The 22,206-nt window shown below is 43.1% G+C and overlaps 1 protein-coding gene across 4 annotated transcripts in view; it reads right to left on the bottom strand.

Annotated features, from left to right (window-relative positions):
• PIEZO2 (piezo type mechanosensitive ion channel component 2) overlaps window positions 1-22,206 on the bottom strand; it is a 478,719-nt gene that overhangs the window by 11,965 nt on the left and 444,548 nt on the right. For all 4 annotated transcript variants that reach the window (XM_034943968.3, XM_034943967.3, XM_008959670.5 and 1 more), the window contains 8 exons: window positions 20,090-20,272; window positions 17,026-17,278; window positions 15,854-15,986; window positions 14,498-14,645; window positions 14,180-14,394; window positions 9,317-9,475; window positions 7,747-7,894; window positions 223-411 (listed from right to left, as the gene is read on the bottom strand). In XM_034943968.3, the coding sequence (XP_034799859.2) occupies window positions 223-411; window positions 7,747-7,894; window positions 9,317-9,475; window positions 14,180-14,394; window positions 14,498-14,645; window positions 15,854-15,986; window positions 17,026-17,278; window positions 20,090-20,272 (1,428 nt within the window). The remainder of the gene's footprint in view (window positions 1-222; window positions 412-7,746; window positions 7,895-9,316; window positions 9,476-14,179; window positions 14,395-14,497; window positions 14,646-15,853; window positions 15,987-17,025; window positions 17,279-20,089; window positions 20,273-22,206) is intronic.

Here is a 22,206-nt window from a genome sequence, read left to right as displayed (position 1 = left end):
ATCCGAGATCTCTTTTTGGAGTGATTATTCCCGTGCTCAAGACCAAAGGGGAACTAGTCTCTCAATGTCTTCTGCACCTCATTCATACATCATGTATTTGCTGAGCAGTCAAATGCCGACAGCAGGGTTGGCAGCCCATGACTAAACACCCTACAGACAGCTATCATAAAGGAGTGTGGCGTGGGGCAAGGCTCTGGTAGGTGGGGTGTGCACAGAGATCACCTGATACCCTCCCAGGGTAATTGTGACGGAGACGTCCAGGGGCTGGTTGATGACCCCAGCCACAGATTTGATCAAAGACATGAAGAGAAGAGGAAACCAGACAATGCAGATGAGCAGGACGATGATCATTCCTCCCATGCCATACTTCACCACTTTCTTCTTCTTCTGGCCCCGTGGCTGAGGGTATCTCTGCAACAGAGAGTTCAGACAAGGCTCAGGCTCAGGCTCAGGTGCTTTCCCGCAGGCAGCGGGATTGGGGGAGAGCGAGTGCTCTTCCTGTGGTGCTGGGAACATGGATTTGGCCCTGAATCTTCTCTGTTCACTCTGAAATGGGGATAGCAACCTTGTCCCAATCTCGAAATGAAGTTAGGTAGTGATGTGAAGCTGTCCTGAGGTCGCTCCAGTACCCCCGGGTGGATCCACAGGGGCCAACAGAACTTAAGCGGCCTTCTCCCTTCAAGACTGTGGGTGGGTTTTCCTGGTGATGAACTCCTGGACCAAGGGATCAAGTATCCGGCCGAATGAACCTTCTGGCTTTAAGGGATTATGTGAGAGAAAGATACTTTACTTTCAATTCCTGAATATTTAAAATCTGTGCCTTTCAGTTGACCCTTCCCTGCCCTTGGAGGGTGGAAAAACATGATTTTTAATTTAATTCATGATACGTGTTGTTAAAGACAATGTTGTTCGACACCTAAAGTAAGATTTGTATGATTAGAAGAGCCCCCTCTGGGCACTGGCTGTAGGGAGTGGGGAGAGGGCAGGTGCGTGTTGCAGGGGCTCACTCTCCTACAGGAGCCTGTGCACCAGTAAGGCTGGGAGCACTTCTGTTTGCTTTAATATAGATTCATGAAGGACCCACTAAGCCCCCTGCTTAAAGACTATGGACAAGTGGAAGTTGGAGCTGTGCTGTCTGGCATTGAACCTGCTTCTGATCTACATGTGTGTTCTTTCTTCAGTGTTGCTGCTCCATGACCTCCGTCCTTTCAGGGTTACCCCTCAGGCCAAGCTACATGCAGAACATGGGGTCAACCCCACTCCCCGACTTGGCAATGTGATTTATCTTCAGGAGGGATCCATTCATTTCAGCAGATTAAGGTAAGGAAAAATAATCTAACATTTACCCATAGGCACTAGCCATAGATTACACACCAGGAGAGAGACCTGGGAGTCAGTATAGGACATGACTACAGTGGCTTTTACAAGCCTGGACACTAAGTGCCAAAGATGGTGCCGGAAACATGAGAATGGAGGCTTGACTGGGTGGTGGGCCAGGGCCAGTGCGTAGTGCACTCTACATTCAGTGTGCCTAAGGCAATGCACCCTATGGTTCTGCACTACGGAGATTGCGTGAAGTTCAGATGGTAGCAGTGCATATTTATATTTTTGCACTGGCATTTGATACTGCTGACTATTTTCAACAGCATCAAATATGGATAGCAGTAGCAGTGTATTTTGATTTTCTTCCCAATTTTCTATATTGAAAGGAAGATTAGGGACCCATATTTTAAAATCTGAAATATATATTCACAAATATATATACACACATACATGCTTCCACACATAGATATGCAAACAAGTGTATAGATTTGCTCTTTCATTATTTTCTCAGTGAGGCAAATTTAGATCATAGGCCACTCCTGTCACTCCACCAGCACCCACACTGGATCATGAAAGTTTTGCAAGTTAAAGAAGATTAATGTATCTCTGCCAAGGGTGGTTTTAGTCTGTTCCACCTGAAGTGGGACCACATTGGTTCCTCTCCTGAAAGCCAGTCTCTTTGAGGTTCATCTCAAAAATTCCCAGAGGCTCCTCCCTCCTTCTGCTCAGCCCTCACACTGCCTTTCCAGGGGAGAACAGGGGAAAGGCCTCTTGATCCATCTCAAATTACGCAGCCAATTTTCCCCTCCTCTGGAAATTTTCTCCCTTCCTTCCTTCCTCCTTCCCTCCCTTCCTTTCTTCCTTCCTTTCTCCTTCCTTCCTTCTTTCTCTCTCTCTTTCTTTCTCTCTCTCTCTTTCTCTCTCTTTCCTCTTTTTTTTTTTTTTTTGAGACGGAGTCTTGCTCTGTCGCCCAGGCTGGAGTGCAGTGGCACGATCTTGGCTCACTGCAAGCTCCACCTCCTGGGTTCATGCCATTCTCCTGCCTCAGCCTCCCAAGTAGCTGGGACTACAGGTGCCCGCCACCACGCCTGGCTAATTTTTTTGTATTTTTAGTAGAGACAGGGTTTCACCATATTAGCCAGGATGGTCTCAATCTCCTGGCCTCGTGATCTGCCGGCCTCGGCCTCCCAAAGTGCTGGGATTACAAGCGTGAGCCACTGAGCCCGGCCTGTTTTTTTTTTTTTTTTTCTTGATGGAGTCTTGCTGTTGCCCAGGCTGGGGTGCGGTGGTGCAGTCTCAGCTCACTGCAACTTCCACCACCTGGGCTCGAGAGATTCTCATGCCTCAGCCTCTCAAGTAGCTGGGACTACAGGCGCACATCACCACACCCGACTAATTTTTTATATTTTTAGTAGTGACAGGGTTTCACCATGTTGGCCAAGCTAGTCTTGAACTCCTGACTTCAAGTGATCCACCTGCCTTGGCCTCCCAAAGTGCTGGGATTACAAGCGTGAGCCACCACATTCAGCCTCCCCTCCCTTTTCAAAGGCATTGTCCCCTTCCTGTCCTGCGCTGCTCCGTTACCCCTTTCCTAGGCCATTCAACTCTTTCTTTTTTATTTTTTGAGATAGTGTCTTGCTCTGCTGCCCTGAGATCGTCTCTTGCTCTGCTACCCAGACCAGAGTGCAGTGTCGTGATCATGGCTCACGGCAGCCGCTGGTAACTCAGCTCCTCACTGTGCTTCCTGCTTGGTGTTCCTGTTGCACTGCATTTCCAATCAGCTTCCTGAAATGTTCTGGAAAGTGGTGCATGGAAGTCATGGTATAAGCAGAATAAGAGTGAGTGGCCTGCACTGTGTGTGCTCGGACCAACATTTTGCCTTTCAGGTTATTGCTCTTGCTTCATAAAGTGTGTTTGTAAAGCCCCTGCAGCCTGCCACATTCAATGTGGAATCACACCCAGGAAGAGTTACTGTTAGGAGCAGCTTATTATTCCACTTCATTCCAGACAGGGGATCAATAATAGTAACTTTTCAGACTAGTACTAACCAGGGCCAGATTCATTCAGACTCCCCAGTATCACCTCCCACTTACCTAAATGTCTCAGGAAGTTTTGCCATGGATGATTTCAAAGGCTAATATCCTGAAGTAGCCATTGGTTTGGCATAGGATGGAAGTATATACTTAAGTAGCTGTGATATATTAAAATGAGGCTTCTTATTTCTTTAAAATAAAAAGGTAATTTAAGTCTTTGTTGGCATGCATGCCTCGAGTTACAGGCCAGAACGAGCCTTCCCTCATTGGGAGGCGGGGTGGTGGCTGCAACCACCTCATGACAGTGTGAAAAATGTCACCTGGTGGCTCCAAGGCAGTGAGCTGAAGCACAGAGCAGCTGCCGCTTCTTCCAACAAACATGGTCTTGCATCCGTGCAGATGGTCACACTGGGTGGGATCATTCAGGGGCTTTTGTGATTTGGAAACCCCCTTCCTAAGCACCGTGACCTGTTCGCCCAAGTGAAACGGCGTCTCACTGTCAGTTTCCCGAGCCTTCTGGCAGCTCTTGTACCTGAAGGGCCTTGTCTTCCCATGCTGTCAGCAGAGGAGCTCCCCCATCTTATGGAGAACGCAGGCTGCGGGCACGGGATTGCTCCTTACTGGCCTCTCCTCCTCCTGCCCTTTCTGCAGGATGGTGATGGCTCTTTGCCACAACTGACTCGCTCACTTGTGCCTCTGACTCTACAATCTCCAGACCCCCATCAGAACTTCCTGATATTAGAATTTTTACTATTTTCTTCTGGCTTTTCCTTATCGTCTCCAGAGAGGTCCAAACACTCTCCATTTTGAAATTATCCTCTGGGCTTGCTTCTCTTTTGAACTAATTATCTCTCTGTGCCCTTGTTGGGCTTGATCCCTCCAAGATGCTGCCTCCAGTGAGCTCCTAAGTCCCTGCAGTTGGGTGTCAGCACCCATCCTACCTTTGAAACTCATTGTGCAAAGATCACTAGCAATCTAGCGAATATAAGATTCAACATCTATTCTCAGTATTCACGTATCCCAAACTCTACATATTTGGCTTCTTGAATTTCTCTTCTCTCTCTGGGTCTAAAAATGTGGAAGGAATGAATAGATGAGGATAGAAGAGTAGGATAGAAGGTAAACCAGGAAAGAACCAGTAGCTTAAGCTCCAGAGAGTCAGAGACAAGAGAGGATGGGTGGATCTATTTCAGGTAGCCAGGACAGCATAGGGAGGTACTGAGATATGTACATTTGTAAATAGGCAACTCTTTTTAGTTGTTGCTCAACAAACATTTACTGTGTATCTAGGTTCAGGGTATGAAGTGATTCCTAGGCCATATATGGATGAACAGACACTGAGCTTGCCATCACAGAGCTCATAATAGACAGAAAAAGAGACAACAAGCCCCAATGTGGGAAGTATTAAGGGTTGTTGGGGCCCACAGTGAAAGATGGGGTCTAGACTTGAGGGGTTAGGGCAGGTCCATGGAAACAGAGGTGTCTTCATTGGCATCTGGAGGTTGGGAAGGAGTTAGGCAATGAGGAGGTGGAGAGGATGTTTCAGACAGTGCAAAGATGTGTCAAGGCCTTATCTAGCAAATAGAGATATGATCTTCATTCAATGGATGGCAAAAGATCCACTGAATAACTCCCTGTAACAGTGGAGGAGAGGAGACAAGGGTCAGGGCAAAGGACCTAGGAACCAAGATAAAAATGTAGATGCTTTCCCTGTACCCAGTCAACTTACACTCTTCCATTAGCTCTCGGTTTCAGACCTACGCCCTACCTTCCTGAGGCTCTCAAAGTATCACGTGCCCCTCTGCCAAAGCATCTGTCATATATATTGAATTTATTTGTGTCACCATTTTATTTTTCTTCACCTTTTATTTTGAGTTCAGGGGTACATGTGCAGGATGTGCAGGTTTGTTACATAGTTAAACGTGTGCCATGGTGGTTTGCTGCACAGATCAACCCATTACCTAGGTATTAAGCCCAGTGTCCATTAGCCATTCTTCCAGATGCTCTTCCTCCTCACTCCCCCCAACCCATGACAGGCCCGCCCCAGTGTGTGTTGTTCCACCCCATGTGTCCATGTGTTCTCATCATTCAGCTTGTGTCACCATTTTATTAACACCTGTTTCTGTCCACTGAGCCATCAGTTCCGTGATGGTGGGGCATTGTATGTTTGGGTCACCACTCTACTCTCATGCTTAGCAGAGTTCTGGGCACATAAGAATGTGCTTAGTCAATGTTTATAGTAGGCTGCAAAAATAAAGGCCTCAAATTCATCTCAATCCTGTAGGCATGACCCTTTGCAATATGACTTTGCCAACCCCATCATTTACTCCATCCTTTGGATCTAGGCTGGCCTTTAAACTTGCTCCAAGTAGAAGAATGTGGTAGAAGCACTGGTGGTGGAACTCTGAGCCTAGACCTCACAGGGCTTTGCAGGTTTCCCTCTCGTTCCCTTGGAATGTGCTGCCACCAGGGGAAGAAGCCTGGGCTTGTCTCCCTAAGGATGAGCGAATACACGGAGAGAGAGGCCTGGCTAAGAGCCAGATGTAACCTGCAGGTGTCTGAGTGACACCATTGAAGAACACTCAATTGGGCCACCAGACGATAGCAGCCACAGGACTGACTCCAGGCAAGACTGTCCAGTGGAGCCCAGCCCACACTGCTGACCTACATAATTGTGAGCAAATAAAATGATTGTTTATTTTATTTTACTTTATTTTATTTTATTTTATTTTATTTTATTTTACTTTAAGTTCCAGGATACATGTGCAGAATGTGCAGGTTTGTTACATAGGTATACATGTGCCATAGTGGTTTGCTGCACCTATCAATGCATCATCTAGGTTTTAAGCCCCCCATGCGTTAGGTATTTGTCCTAATACTATCCCTCCCCTTGCCCCCTACCCCCTGACAGGCCCTGGTGTGTGATGTTCCCCTCCCTGTGTCCATGTGTTCTCATTGTTCGGCTCCCGCTTATGAGTGAGAACATGCGGTGTTTGGTCTTCTGTACCTGTGTTAGTTTGCTGAGAATGATGGCTTCCACCTTCATCCATGTATCTGCAAACGACATGATCTCATTCTTTTTTATGGCTGCATAGTATTCCATGGTGTGTATGTGCCACAATTAAAGAGTTGTTTTTTAAACCACTGTATTTGGAGGTAGTTTGTTAGCAGCAACAGACAACTGATATATCTGTCGAATGAGTGATTCCAGGGTCTGAAGTAGACTTAGGGCAGAGGTTTCATAAGTCCCCTGTGTGTGATCCTTTGCATGTACTTTGGGGTAGCTTTAGTTGTTAGAAATTCTTCATATTCCATTGAAACATACTGGAGCTTTTGCCTACCTGTCTTAATTCTGTTTTTCTTAAGTCTCACAAATTAATTTCAATTTCTCATCTCTTTCCAACATTTCAAATTGTTAAAAACATCTACTTTTTCTGCACAGATACCCCTATTTTTTTTCTACTTTAGACCAAACAATCCCTAGTTCTTCCTACTTTTCCTTGTGTGTCAGGATTTCCAGACCCTTTGTCACCCTAGTTGCTACCCTCAATGTTCCTTTGATAGAGAGGCTCTCATATTCTGGCATCCTGTCAGCTCCTCTGCTCCTTAGAAACCAGGACAAGCAAATATGATTTTAAGTATATTGCCAGCCCCATCTCCCTCACTTCACAAACCCATAAACAGAGAGCACAGTACAACAGGCCCCATGACTGTAACGCTGAAATTCCCAGGGAAAGCTGCAGAACACACCAGGAATCACACAGAGGAGACTTTTTCAAGGAGGGTATTTGGAGACGAGAAAGAAAGACATTTCATATCACCCCAGCTAATGTTTTTTGGGTATTCCTATTGCTCTTATGCAACAGACTCTTCTTCCATATATTAAACTTTTGAGAAGTACAATAAATAATAGTAATCTAGACATATTTAAACCTTAATATTCAGCCTGGCAGAATAAGCAGATATTTGCACTTCAATTTTCTTTGCACAAAGAGGTTAAATTGTCCATCCCTCTTCAAAAAGTGAGTCAGAAGTAAGCATGAGTCCAAGCCACCACCAGCCCCACTTTTCTCTATAACATCACATTCCTTTCTGCTCCCAAAGGAGCCATTTAAGAGTTGTTGGGATATAGCAAGCAATATACCGTTTTTTAAAAATAACTACAATATGAAGTTGCCGAAAGAAGAAAACATCTGGATGCTATTGATGACTATGACGGCAGTAAGTCTAAATTCCCAACTCTAGTGGGTTGGAAATCACTGGGACATTTATAGGTTGTGGTAGTTTTTGCCTCATGCCTTCATTGTGAGCAGAAGCTCACATTCATCTTATAACCAGCCTGTATCTAAGAGAAGCAGACAGGAATAAGGCACATCTCCTGGCTTCTTACCTTCTCCGACTCCCGCCAACACTTCAGGATGAATATGTGAGCATAGATGTCCTCCACACAGATCCAGCTGGACAGGCTCAAAGTTGTGTCCGTCCACACCCAGTCCATCACTGCCCTCAGCTCAGTCAAAAAGGGCACGAGGCGAAACCTGGCAGGAAACACATCTCGTCAGAGAGACATTCGTGGGTGGCCCCCACCACCCTTCTCACCCAGGAGCTCAAGCAGTTCCTTAACTGCTTTAACCTCATGACTCAGAAACAATTCTCTAGGTGACCCTTCCAGTAAAACCCAACTTGGAACACAACTGCTTTTCATTATAAGTCGAATCTATGGATTTGTATTTTTTCATTCTTTTCCTTTTCTCTGATGATCATAACCAACTGGGATCTCCCTTTTAAATAAGTGTGAAGGTGTGAAGGTGACTCAGCTTCTTTCACATGTATTTGTTCATGTTACGAGACCCTTGGCCATGCGGTGCTGAATGACTGCGGCTCTGTTGCTGGATGAGTTAGTAGGGGTGGTGCACCTGGTAGGTTAAAAATGAGGGCAAATGGATAAAGGCAGAGGGAGAAGGAGAGGTTGTAGGGAGCCAGGGTGTGAGGCCCCTCAACCGCAGGACTTGCTGGAGTACCACAGTGATGGTGTTGGCTCAGCCTCTGTGGTTCAGTTGTGTTTCAGAAGGGATTGGCCTGGGCTCCTCCAGGCTCTGAAGAATTTTCCTTGTCTCTTGACTGACACAGAGCTTCTCCCAGCCTGGAGAATCTGGGTTCTCCCAGGGCCCTCAAAGCAGTGTGGATTGCCACTCAGAAATTCTCCCCTAGGATGCCTCAGCCCTGTCAAGTGAATATAAATCCAATCCCTGGAAGCAACATCAGGCCCAGTCGCAGGCTAGCACTGTATGAAACACGACCCCACACACAGCGCTTCACAGCATCTGAAGGCACTCGACACCTCTTCTGTCTGGTGCTGAGGAGGAGCCAGCAGTGCCACGGACTGTCTCACTTTTTATGCCGTGGTTTAATTTGCGAGAGAACAGAGAGGAGATGCTACTGCTAAACTTGTCACATAGAAGAGCACATGTGCTTTGAGTAGTTAACTTGCTACGTGGGCACACAGGTGATGGCATTCAGGTTGGTGTTAGGCAGAAAGAATGCTCCTCTTCAATGGAGGAACTTACTGTATACAAAAAATTCTAAGGATAATTTGGAATTCCCAAGGTATTTGGAATAGTCCAGGCTCCACATACTGTGTTCTTTTGTGCCCAGAAGTATATAAATACTTACAGATCATGTACCCCTATTTTTCATTCTCAAATATTATCACAGTAATTATGCAGGATACTAACCCACGTGGATGAATGTAGAACAGCACCCGGACAGGCTTGTGGCAATTAAACATAGAAAGGTGTTTAAAGAGGCATATTTGTTCCTTTGCCAACATCGTAAGAGTTCCACAATGATTCCCACTGCTGAATTCATCCTCTCCCCCTTACTTCCCAGTTGGGAAACAAAATGCCTTTCCACGGCTATTCTTCCCCCATAAGTGACTGTGACAATGCAGAGTGTCCTACCCTTGGAATAAGAAGAGGTTGACGTAATTGTAGCTCTTGGTGAGGAAGTTCCCCAGGACTCGCGTTGGGTAGCCGCAACGGATCTGGTAAGCAGACAACCCGAAGTAAACACATTTCACAAAGTACCAAAGCTGGGCAACCAGGTTCTGGCTGAATTTCCTAAAATGTAAAAGTACAGAAAGTGAAGCAATGAAATACTCTTCTGAAACAAAAGGATGGCAGTGTCGAATTAAAACAACAGGCCAACAGAATTTCCCCTTCATCATTCCAACTCAATTCTAATGAACTGTCTACACATAGTGGATCACTTCAAAGGCAAAAGCTGGGATAAAAAAATTCAATAATTAAAATGATTTCCTGTGAATGGTGCCTCCAATCTGTCTTATACCGTTGTTTAGGCCATAATTAAAATAAATTATTAAGTGAATTTACTGATAAATATTTTCTCACTATGTAGATGATGCAGCTACCATAGTCCAAATTAGACTCCTGAAAGAAAAAACCTATATACATTATATATATGATATATTAAAAATATATATAAACACACACACACACACACACACACATATATATATATAGAGAGAGAGAGAGAGGATCCATTTGGAATATGTAGGAGAAAGAATTCTGATAGGTGGACTCTCAATTTCTTTTTCCTATTCATTATAAAAATAAGTAATGGACTAACAAACTCTGGAAACACCTGGATTTGGTTCCAGTTCTGTCTATATGTTATGGGGTTTGTTTCCCAAGCCATCATTTCTCAAGACATCAGTGTCTTTATTTGACAATTCTTCCTAGTTCTGCAAATCTATAACTCCGTGACCTAACGTTTATTTATTTTTAATGATTTCCTCAACAATACAGATGGTAGTCTTTTCTCCAGGTGAATAGTGAAGAGACATAGTATTGTACAGTTCAGGACTGCTAGCACAAGTTTGAAAAAAAATAGTAGAATTAAATTTCACACTAGAAAAACATTTTAGAATATAATTTCAAAGAATGATGAGCTATAGGACCACTTTAAACTTTGGATAAATGCAGCATTCTCCAAATGTCTTAAACATGGTCAGTACAGATTTTAAAAAGGAAATAAAAAGAAAACTTTTGACTTGGTGAGAGTTTGGTATAATCTTCTCTGTCCTTAAAATTAAGATCCATACTTGAATGTTTTGATACAAGCACCGTATTTCTCTTTGTGCCATATTTTGGATTTGTCCCCTGCCTCCCTCCCTCCCTTTCTTCCTTCCCTCCCTCCCTCCCTTCTTTCTTTCTCTCTCTCTTACCCCTTCCTTCCTTCTTGCTTCCTTCTTTCCTTCCTTCTCTTTCTGTCTCTCTCTTGCCCACACCCCCATGGAGATATCTAATGGTTCCAGCACCATTTGCATTTGTTGAAAAGACTGTTCTGTCTTCACTGGATGGCCTTTGCACCTTCCCTACATCAGCTGAATTGGGACTGTGGGTCTTCTATTTCTGAACTCTCTGTTCTGTTCCGTTATTCTGTTCGTCTGAATCTTGAGGCTACACCTCACTGCTTGATCATCACAGCTTTATAATAATGCTTGAGGTCAGGAAGAATAAGTGCTCCAATACTGTTCTTTTTCAAAGTTATTTCAGTTCTTCTAGATCTTTTGCAATTCCATATGAATTTTTGTCAGCTTTCCAAATTCTACCAAAAAATCTTGCTGGGAATTTTGATGTGCACCGTGGTCAATCTATAGATCAATTTGGGGAGAAACTGCATCTCCCCCAAATTCATGAGAAATTCACAAGTATTTTGATGCATGAATTTAAGTCTTCTTGATTTATTTAGGCCTTCTTTAATTTCTCTCAGCCATGCCTTTTATATTTACATTGTACAAATCTTGCACATGTTTTATCATATTTATCCCTAAATATGATAGTTTTTCATATTTTTAATGGCATTGTAAATGACATTCTTAAAAATTCAAATTATTGAGTATTTATTGCTGCATATAAAAATACAATTGAGTTTTGTATGCTGGTTTTGTATCTGCAAGCTTCCAAAGTTCATTTATAACTTCTGACAGCCTTATTGTAGATTCCACCGGATTTTCTATATAGGCTGTCATATCTGCCGCATGGTTTTGCTTCTTGCTATCCAATCTGGATTTTGTGTGTGTGTGTGTGTGTGTGTGGGTGTGTGTGTGTGTGTGTGATGCAGTCTCACTCTTTGTCGCCCAGGCTGGAGTGCAGCAGTGCAATCTCAGCTCACTGCAACTTCTGCCTCCAGGGTTCAAGCGATTCTCCTGCCTCAGCCTCCTGAGTAGCTGGGACTATAGGCACGCGACACCACATACGGCATTTTTTTTTTTTTTTAAGACAGGGTTTCACCATATTGGCCAGGCTGGTCTGGTCTCTAACTCCTGACCTTGTGATCCACCTGGCCCAGCCTCCCATAGTGCTGGGATTACAGGCGTGAGCCACCATGCCCAACCCAATCCGGATGTCTTTTATTTTTACTTATTTTGCTGGCCTGGGATTAGGATCTAGTATCACCATTCACTGGCTGAATGACTTTGGGGAGATCACTTTTCTTTCTGGGTTGTATCTATCTTAATCTGCAAAATTAGGTAATAGGCTTGGAAAGCGTTTTAAGGTGTCTTTCTTCTCTGAAATTAAGAGTTTCTGTGAAGGCTGGTTTTGTACTGAAAAATGTATTTTATGTATTCTATTTTAAATACCAACAAACAATATTTGCAACACTCTCATGAAAAAATTATAATATTTGTAAAAGCAGTGGCCTTCATCTGAATTATTATTATAGCCTGGGCTATATTTAATCTCCCAATATATGGTGTGGAATGGAGAACTGGGTTATTGTGTCTCTTCTGGGTAACAATCCTTTATTTAGTTCTACTGTAGACTCAGGAAAAAGTATCCCAATTCTACTTTCCTTTAAAAATATCTGCATTGTCACCATTTATTATTATAAAGCAACAATTTTATAATTAGAATTTATTTTTAATAATAATGTTTATAATTATTATAAAGCAATAATTCCTATACTGAAATCGAATGGTCAGAACCTAAACACTCAAACAAAAGCAGCCATTAGGCTCTGGCTACTGTTAGAAGCAATTTGGATTTTCTCAATAGGAATTACACTTGAACTGGTTTACTTATGAGCCACATACGTAAAATCCATTTTTTTCATTACTTTCTATTCATTCTTCCCAAATGATATTAGCCTGCCTGTTTGATATGTTATTCATAAGACTTGGCTACAAATGACTCGGAGGTGTGATCAAAAGATCAAATTTTCTGTTAAGCATGAAGATTTTCGGAGATACCTGAGGATGTTTAAAATAGTACATCATTGACCGGGCACAGTGGCTCATGCCTGCAATCCTACCACTTTGAGAGGCCCAGGCAGGAGGATTGCTTGAGGCCAGGCCTCTGAGACCAGCCTGGGTAACATAATGAGACCTCATCTCTACAAAAAATAAAAATAAAAAATAGTCAGGAGCGGTGATGTGCACCTGTATCCCCAGCTGCTCTGGAAGCTGAGGCGGGAGGATTGTTTGAGCCCAGGAGTTCAAGGTTGCAGTGAGCTATGATCATGCCACTGCACTCTAGCCTGGGTGATGGAGTGAGATTTTGTCCCTAAAAACAATAAATAAATAAATTTTTTAAAAGACTAGCATGTCACAGTCTGGGAGCGCAGTTCCAGAGGAGGCTTTCAGAGCCACAGCAGATGATGGCAGCTTCACTGGATTAGGTATGTGGCTCCCCAGGCCAGTGACGAAGAGTTATAGTTTGCTTGTGTACATAAAATCAGATATGCTTATTAAAAATTCCTATTCCTACTGCATCATATGGACAAGGCCACATTCACCTTCTGCAGAGCCTTTTCTTTCATAACCTGACAAAGCAGATATTTCCCATTTATAAAACTCCACTTTGTTTTTCTTTGCTGAAATGACCGGATCATTTGTTCATCCATGAGCACCAACTGTCATAAACACTGTTTTGCCTGGAGGCGTGAGGTGGGAGACAGTCTATAGAGAAGTGTCATCTGAACAGAGATCTCAAGAGTAAGGAGGAAGTAGACTTTGGGTTGGAGGCTGGGGAGAAGGAGGCTGGGAGGGAGCAGAGCTTGGAGATGCCAGGCACACTGGGGAACTGAAGGTCAACACCCTTTCCTTAGGGTTCTAGGTGACAGAGGGAAGCACAGCAGCCACTTTGAAGGATCTTACCAGCCCTTTCCCAACAGCTTCCGGCCACCCTGACCAGCAGCACTAGTTGTATTAACAGCAGCAGAGTCCAGCAGGATGGGTCTGCGTGCTTCTCTTACCACAAGCTGAGACATTGCTAGGTGCTTTCAAACCCCGCTGCAGTTAACCCCCACCAGTCTCCTATGTGGAGACTCTATCATCTGCTCCCCATCCCTCTCCCTCTATCTCTTCTTCTATCCATTTAGCAGCCTCCATTTGTTCATCTATTTCTCGCATGACTTAGTCTGTGCCCTCTCTCCCTCTCAAAAATGCCCCCAAGACCATATTCCACTTTACCTCCACCTCTGCTAAGGTGTAGAGAGAAACACAGCACAAATACCCTAGGTTTGCTCAGGTCATTAAGGCTGTCACCTTTATTATTTATAGAAAACTTATTTCTACAAATGTAGATAATATGTAATTAAAATATTTTTGAGGAATCAGTTCACACTTTGGATTTGCGTTGACTATTGACCCAAACCTTTAGCTCTTCCTACCCGTGGTGCTGCTGTGCCAAGGCTCTGCCTGTGGCTGGCAGTTCTGCTGTGCAATGCATGCGAGTATCACCTCAGGAAACACAGTTGCATGGAGGCAGGCTGGTGCCTCTGGCTTCTGAAGACCTTACCTCTCAGTCACACCAGGTAAGATGAAGAACATCCAGAAGTGAATTCCGAACACAAGAATGACCTGGAAGATGACCTTTCCCAGTACAGTCTTCCTGAGGTAGAGGGCTCGGTCCACCACCATGGTTCCAAACTGAATGAGGACCATCACCAAAAACGGCCCCGGGACCTGGTCCTCTGACAGTGAAGAGGTGATGTCTGCAGCTGCTGAGTGTTTCTGGGGAAGAGATAACAAATTCATGCCCAAGAGAGGCAATTCACGGGAGGGAGCGCCATAGCCATGGGTCAGGGCGGGTACTGTGGCCTTTGCCCCAACCTACCCCAAAGGCCCAAAAGCCGAAGACAATGATGATGAAGTCCACGGTGTCAGCCAGGAACATGAGCACATACACGTCAGTCACGGCGCTATACTCCGGGTGGATGAGGTTGTAAAAGAACTGTTTGATGGGCACGTAGATCTCCAGCGTCCTGCAAAATGGAGAACCCCACCCCCAACCCACTTGTTTCAGGAAGGGCAGGATGGCAGAAATGACCAGACACTGCCATCATGCCACTCCTCCGCATTCCCCTTTCCAGTCAGGTCCCACCTTCCTCTCTCTGCCTCAGGATAGTCCCGCTGTGGACAGTTCCTGTTCTAACGGAGAGCGTATACACATTTACTGCCAAGATAGGTACTGCAGCCCTCTCTGCTGATGGCACAACAGCCCTCTCCTCTTGCTTGAAGCATAATAGAATGGTATGATGCCCTGGGAACGAGGTGTTGGGTTTGTAGCCTGATTCAGTTGCTCACCACCGGCGAGAACCATGAGCATGCTATGTAACCTCTGTGTTTAGTTTTCTTATCTGTAAAACTGGAGTGATGAGAAGACCTGATGCCTAGGGCCAAGGTGGGAAGTAAATGAGGGAATGCATGAGGGTGCTCAGACTTGGAGTGCTTGGTCCATGCGCGTTTGAATGTGCAACACCTCTGCTCCTCCTGTTTTAGGGCCTGTGTCCATCCTGGCTCCCAAATACTACCCTGGCCTTTTATCTATGCTTTGCTCTGTGCCTTAGTGTGGTGTCCTGCTGGCTCTTGCTTGTCTGTCTAACCTTTGCCCTGTCTTTGCTCTGGGACCTGCCTTCAGTTCAACGCCACGTTCAGGTGCCACTGGCTCTCCTGCTCTCAGAGCCTCTGTCCAGGGCTCCACTCCCAGCTGGCAGTCCCAGTCCCATGCACCACTTCCATCCCCAGCAGGTGGAGGGACCTGTGTAGTTTGCTGGGTAACAGGTGTATGAACATGGACAAAGCATTTCCCCACCATGCACTTCCATCCCCTTCTCAGGATAAGAGTGCAGGTCTAAGGCCCTTCCAGCATTGACACTGTATTCCTCTCAGTCTGGCTGGACTTCACCATGATAATGCCTAAGAATACAATCCACGAGCCCTTGAAATGACCCATTTACTCTGTTCAAATAGAAAAAGCATGTGCATAAATGCAATGGATATAAAATGAATCACACTTACAGAAAAATGATTTTTAAAAACAAGACAAAAAGCGGTAATTTCATTCTGCCTTACGCAGATAACATTTGTGACACGAGAAGTTACTTCTCTGCTCTGCTCCTGGTTTATAGGAAATAATAAAGCCCAAAACCCTAAAATAAAGCACACATGCCATATGTTCCCATGGACTCACTTCTTTATGGTAAAGGCTTTTGCTTTGATTAAATGTTCTTGAATCTTTTCCATATAAAGTTCCCTTTTGCTTTTTTGCTTAGTACTCAAAACACTGCTTCCTTTTTGACTGCTGTTTCGGGTGCTTGTGCTGCCTAGAAATAAAAAGAGATCATAAGATGGGTGGTGAAGCCTGGGGTTTGTTCACCTAAATATCCAAGAAGCAGAACCCAGAGCCCACATGGTGGAGGGATAGCTTGGGACTGTTTGGGAGGATGAGTATGCACGGATGCATTTATGAACAATTACTGAGGCCTTGGGATTTGTCCTCAACTCTGCTCCCATCGCAGGCCTGTGGGGTTTAACACCCCATGGTGGCTCTTTCCTGGATTGTTATGCAATCTTTGTTTCAGAAGTAAATAAACTGGAAGGATAGTTTTTATTGTGCTAACTAGGGTACTAGGATGCAGGTGTTCCAGATAGGATGCCCCATGTCTGTTTTCCTATTCTAGTTTCTCTAATTGTAAAATGAATATGACATAATCTGCCAGTATCTGCCTCAAAAGCAGGTTCTGAAGATGACTATACACCACTGCATGGAAAGCTTCAGACAGGAGCCCCGTAAGTACAAAAGCTTCAGACAGGAGCCCCATAATTACAAAAGCTTCAGACAGGAGCCCCATAGATACAAAAGCCTAGTGATTCCAAGAGGGGCAGCTGTGAGGCATATCTACTTTCTGACTGTACTCGTTGTTTAGGAAAAAATTAATTACTAGACTAGGAAATAACCATAGTTTGGCTAAAAGTTCTCATCAATTACATCTAAATATGTTTAAAAAATACATTGTGATTGATAGCACTCTGGACACGCCCTGCAGATTTTTCGCATGTAACAAAAATAAATTATCATGAGCCTGGCGTTTATTAGGTACAAGGCAGTGTGCCGGCCATTTTTCACAATTATCTGAAACCCTTGTCCTGAGATACAATAAGGTGTTTTGGGTAATGGGGTCACACAGCTGAGGCAGGATTTGAACCCGGGTTTCTATGATTTCAAAGCCCTTTCTTTTCACATAACAATGTCTGTCTCTTGATAGCACCCAATACACTCCCTTGCCCCAGACCCACAGGCACCAGAAAAACAAGGCCACCTGGGAGCTAACTACAGCCTAGATATATTGTGTTGACAGATACCTCTTTGGGATCTGTTTGAAGAAAAGCTGGATCTCTGGGATGGCTCGGAGCTGCTGCCGGAGCGCTTCCTCCGGACAGCTGTCTGCTGCTCCGGGAAGGTCACATGCACTGACTCCACAGACGCGGCCAGGTTGATGGACTTGAGAGAATCGGAGGAGTCCCTCCTGCCATGACCGAGGGAGAGCTCATCATCTGATTCCTCCTTGTCCATGCCACTTTCAGTCATGTCATCTTCATCCCATAAGCCATGGCACTGAGAAAGCAGGGACAGGGACAAATGAGGCTACTATTTCAGGTGGAACCCTTGGTATTCTGTCTTACAAAATCTCATCCAACAAACTGTCCTTCAAGATTAGAAAAGCAAGATGATATGGTTTGGCTGTGTCCCCATATCTCATCTTGAATTCCCACATGTTGTGGGAGAGACCTGGTGGGACGTAATTGAGTCATGGGGGCAGGTCTTTCCCATGCTGTTCTCGTGGTAGTGAATAAGTCTCATGAGATCTGATGGTTATAAAAAGGGGAGTTTCCCTGAACAAGCACTCCTCTCTTTGCCTGCCACCATCCAAGTAAGATGTGACTTGCTCCTCCTCCCTTTCTGCCATGATTGTGAGGCCTCCCCAGCCGTGTGGAACTGTAAGTCCATTAAAACTCTTTCTTTTGTAAATTGCCCAGTCTCAGGTATGTCTTTATCAGCAGCATGAAAACGGACTAATACACAAGAAAAGAAAGCTTGTCTAGAGCTTTATGAGGGTCCCAGTAGGGAAGAGATGGGTGGGTATAGACAATAAGATTTTAGCTGATAATTAAGATGGAGACAGATAGCTTTTGGCAGATGGACTAAGGAAGAAATTATAGTGACTTGACTTATTGGATGGAAAGTCACCCTGATGACCTTGCTGCTGTTGGACGGAGCTCTCCCCTGAGCTCTTTGGCCATGCATTTGCTCCCTAAGACATTGCCTGGTCTTCTCTCTGACTCGTACATGGAGGACAAGAGCTCCAGGCCAATTTGTCAGAAATCAGTTGGTCAAAACCAACTCCGAGAATGATCAATCCACCAGTCACTCATTTGACAGATGACTCTTAAATGTTTATTTGTAAATGTGTTATTCTTAAACATATTCAATGAATGTATTCTTATAAACATAACAAACACTTTAGCTTTTCGTAATGGGATTTTTCAGTTTATATGGATTTCTTTCCTATTATTTTAAGAGTTGTTTCCTCTTTGGCCAACCTTCATATATTTAGATTATTTCACAACTTTCTCAGTAGTATATTTACTTGTTTGCCAATTCTTCTAATTATTTATCAAATATACAGCAATTTGTATGAAACAGGATGGTTTCAAGCACTTTTGAAATTTCTGCAGTTTTAATTGTTTGGTTTTCATAGCAACATTATATGAAAGATTTATTTTTTCAAAAGCTATGGGGTAGCTTGTCTTCTTAAGAAAAGATTTATCATTCTAAAAACTATTTTTATATATTTAATTAAAATTTTAACATAATGCCATTACCTCAAATCTCATATACATTCATATATTTGAAATTTTCAAAAAAAGAATAAGATCAATATGAAACACCAAGATTTTATTATATGTTTTAAATATAAAATTGCAGCAGTTAAGCCATTTGAACATTGATGAAAAGATAGTAAAAGTGCCTAAAGAGTTATAATAATTTTAAATGATACAAAAGAATGCAAAGGTTGCAAGAGAATTCTGAAGTGATCAAAATTATACCATCGAGTATTAAATACTGAAATTTAAAAAGTGAATTTCTAAGACTAAAAAACAAGGTTAATACATTTATTAATATGTTCATAACAAAAATCAGTATACTAAATAAATTCAAGTAATTAACATATCCAACAGAAGAACTGTAAGATTTAGGCAAATTCAATTTTTGCTAACTGATTTCCTTAGATACATAGCTTTCAAAAACCTGCCACAACCCAATGACCCAGCTAAGGCTCCCTCCAAATGGAGGGCTTGGGTACTTTGCAAAGTGATGGAAGCTAGAGTGAGGAGGCTGACCAGAGTACACTCAGATGAAACCGAGTTTGAAATAGCTCACTGAGCTAGGGCAGAAGAAGTTAAACACACTGTTACATATCTATGTGTGCATGTATGTATATGTACGTGTATGTATTAACTTATGCCAAGCCTGGTTCTAAAAAGGATTCTAGGGACTAAGAAAGACACTTCTGGATAAAAGGAATTTAAAATATTTTATATAAGAAGACAAGGTTAAGACGAGGGAAAGAAAGTAAGGTTGTAACAAGAGGTACATTCATACATAAAATCTATGGTATGCAATAATTTCTATTTATTAGAATTAAATGGCATATTTACAAGTTTAGTTTATAATTCACAGCATGTGAGAAGGAAAAACCCATGAAGTTGCTCAGAAGGACAGGAGTCCCTGAGGCTGAGGCAGGGCCATGCTGTATAAAGGCCTTCCTCCAGCAGGATCATGAGTGGCCTCCTCCACAATAAGCAGGAGAAAGCACAGCTCTGGGTTTTACTGGGCAACTTTAAAGAATATGTGTTTTCTCACCAACAGCTAGTGGTTTCATGACAAGAAGCTACCCAATGAAAGCAGTACTACTAGAAGAAGGGAGGCAGAAGCTGGGATGGAGATGAGACTATATGATCCATGCACATTGTGACTGTCTGATGCTCTGGCTTAAACCAGAAGCAGAATTTAGTGTATCTGGCCTTAGAATATTGCACATCATTCAAGCAATGTTCCACAAAAGTGGATTCATGATTACACATTTAACCTAGGTTGGAAACATGGGGAAATATTCTCCCAGATTTATTGTAAGTTCCATTATTTAGCACCACAAGTGTTGGAAAAAATGTCCACTAAATGAATGTAATCTTTTTCTTCTCTCTCTCTCTCTCTTTTTTTTTTTTTAAACATATGAGTAGATACCACTCACTGGCCCCTCAGCCCCATCACCAATCCTGATGTCCAGATTATCTAGGAAGATTACGGTCCAGGTTATCTAGGAAGATGACCAACTTGAACTGATTAATTGTTAACATGCAGTACCTTCAAAATTGATCGATGAAAGAACAGAGCCAGGAGCTGGATGAGGTCATAGAGAACATAACCTTCCTTCTTTTCCACTCCTATGATGTTTGGGGGGTGGTACGGTTTATCTTTGTTCACCTCCACATTCTTATTCCAGGGAAAGAACCCAAATTGGAAGAAATACTTGACTACAATTGCCACCTACACACAGATGACAGAAATTTTAAAACATTACTCCTTTTAGGAATAGATATACCTGTATATGGGAAAGAGCAATATAACAATTAAGAAAGAGACCCGCATTTCACAGTTTTGATGGTAGGCAGGCACATAATTGTGTGGAATAGTAACATTATCATTCTCGCAAACTATTGACTTCATGACAGAAGCAGCGTCTAACTGTCACAGTGTCTTTCACTGTAGATCCAGCAAGGCCAGTCAGACTCCTCAGGGCACCTCTTTGATTAGTCATTTCCTCTTTTTTGAGGTGTTGGCATTATGCTTATTTAATTAGACATTGATATAATTACCCAGCTATTAAATATATTATTTAGGGAAACATGAACAGAACATACTCGTATCTTTCTAGTTTCTGTATTTCTTTAATTCGCAATCTATAGGAGCATATCACACAGTTATGATGTATGCAGTTTTCACTTTCCTCCATCATATCTGTGTGCCACATTAGTCTGGGAGCCACTAAAAAACAGAAATGAATATTTGCTTTCTATTCATCTTTGTATTCTGGTGTGTAGCAGGGTTCTTGGTTTCTGACACGTGGTTTGTATTATAGAGTAAATCAACATCAAGAATTTCCCACTTACTTCAGTCCTCAGTGCAATGTGACAAGAAAAGGGAGAGCCTCAACTTAACTTATATAGAAATATTTTATTTATTTTTTTAGAGATGAGGTCTCAACCTCTTGCTCACGGTGGAGTGCAGTGGCACAATCACAGCTCACTGCAACCTCAAACTCCTGGGTGCAATCCTCCCACCTCTGCCTCCCAAGTAGCTTGGACTACAGGTGTAAGCCACCATGCCTGGCTGATGTTTTTTATTTTTTTGTAGAAATGGGGTCGCGCTATGTTGCCCAGGCTTGTCTTGAACTCCTGACCTCAAGTGATCCTCCTGCCTTGGCCTCTTGAAGTGCTGGGACTATAGCCAGAAATATTTTATTTTTAAGGTGAAAGCTATACAAGAAGCTCTTGTTCCCTTTTCCACATTCTTGGTACTTCCTCTTACTTCAGCCCTAGGTAAGAAAGGGAATTTGATAAATGTACTCACATTGTTATAGACTGGCACCCATTCCCTAAACAGGCAGTCATTTACATCTTGAAGTGATGTAATGAAAGTAAAGTTTAGGAATGATTAACTTGGATTGGCCAATTCAAGTAATAGATATATATTTGACTTCACACCGTTTATTTTCCTTATGGAAATAAGATGCATGCTATCAATACTTTCAACCAAATACTTTTGAGATGCTTTACTGTATAGCTTTGTTTTAATTTTGCTATTGAATTACTTATAAGCTACAAAACTTCTAGGCTTTGGGTGTGCATCTAGCATGAGCACTGTCATTTAAGAAGTAATTACAGCACTGTTGAAAGTGAAAACTTTCCCTTACAAGTCAGGGAAGAAAATCAGTCTCTTCACAAACCTGAGAGCACAAAGCACCATGGTCATCCAGGCACCAAGAATATCGAGCTTTTTTTTTTAAGTCTCTTTATGGTTTTCATGGGCATTCGTGATCCTGTCTACGTTGAATAGGTCAGGACAGAAAAGCAGGAACATAAGAGTGAGCAGAAGGCTCCTCATACCCCGCATGGGATGAAAATGGGCTGACATCCACCCTTCAGATGCTAAGTGGGTGCTTGTACAATTTTGTGTTGCGACGTATGGAAATTTACTTTTACGTTTAAAAATGAAAAGTATGTATGATGTATTCAAACTATGTCCAAAGTGCCGGACTGTATGATTTAACACAGGGTCCATTCACTGAACCCCCGGTGGCGCCAGGCATTGTGCTCAACTCCGCAGAAGCCTGTTATCGTCTCAGCGATTAATATCGTAGGTTAGGCAACCAGGCTTCAAACGTGTACCCACCCCTCACCAGTTGGGCAACTTTGGCCATT

This window comes from Pan paniscus, chromosome 17, assembly GCF_029289425.2.
Source record: "Pan paniscus chromosome 17, NHGRI_mPanPan1-v2.0_pri, whole genome shotgun sequence".
NCBI classification, from domain to species: Eukaryota; Metazoa; Chordata; class Mammalia; order Primates; family Hominidae; genus Pan; species Pan paniscus.
This window is presented reverse-complemented; position numbering and strand designations above follow the sequence as displayed.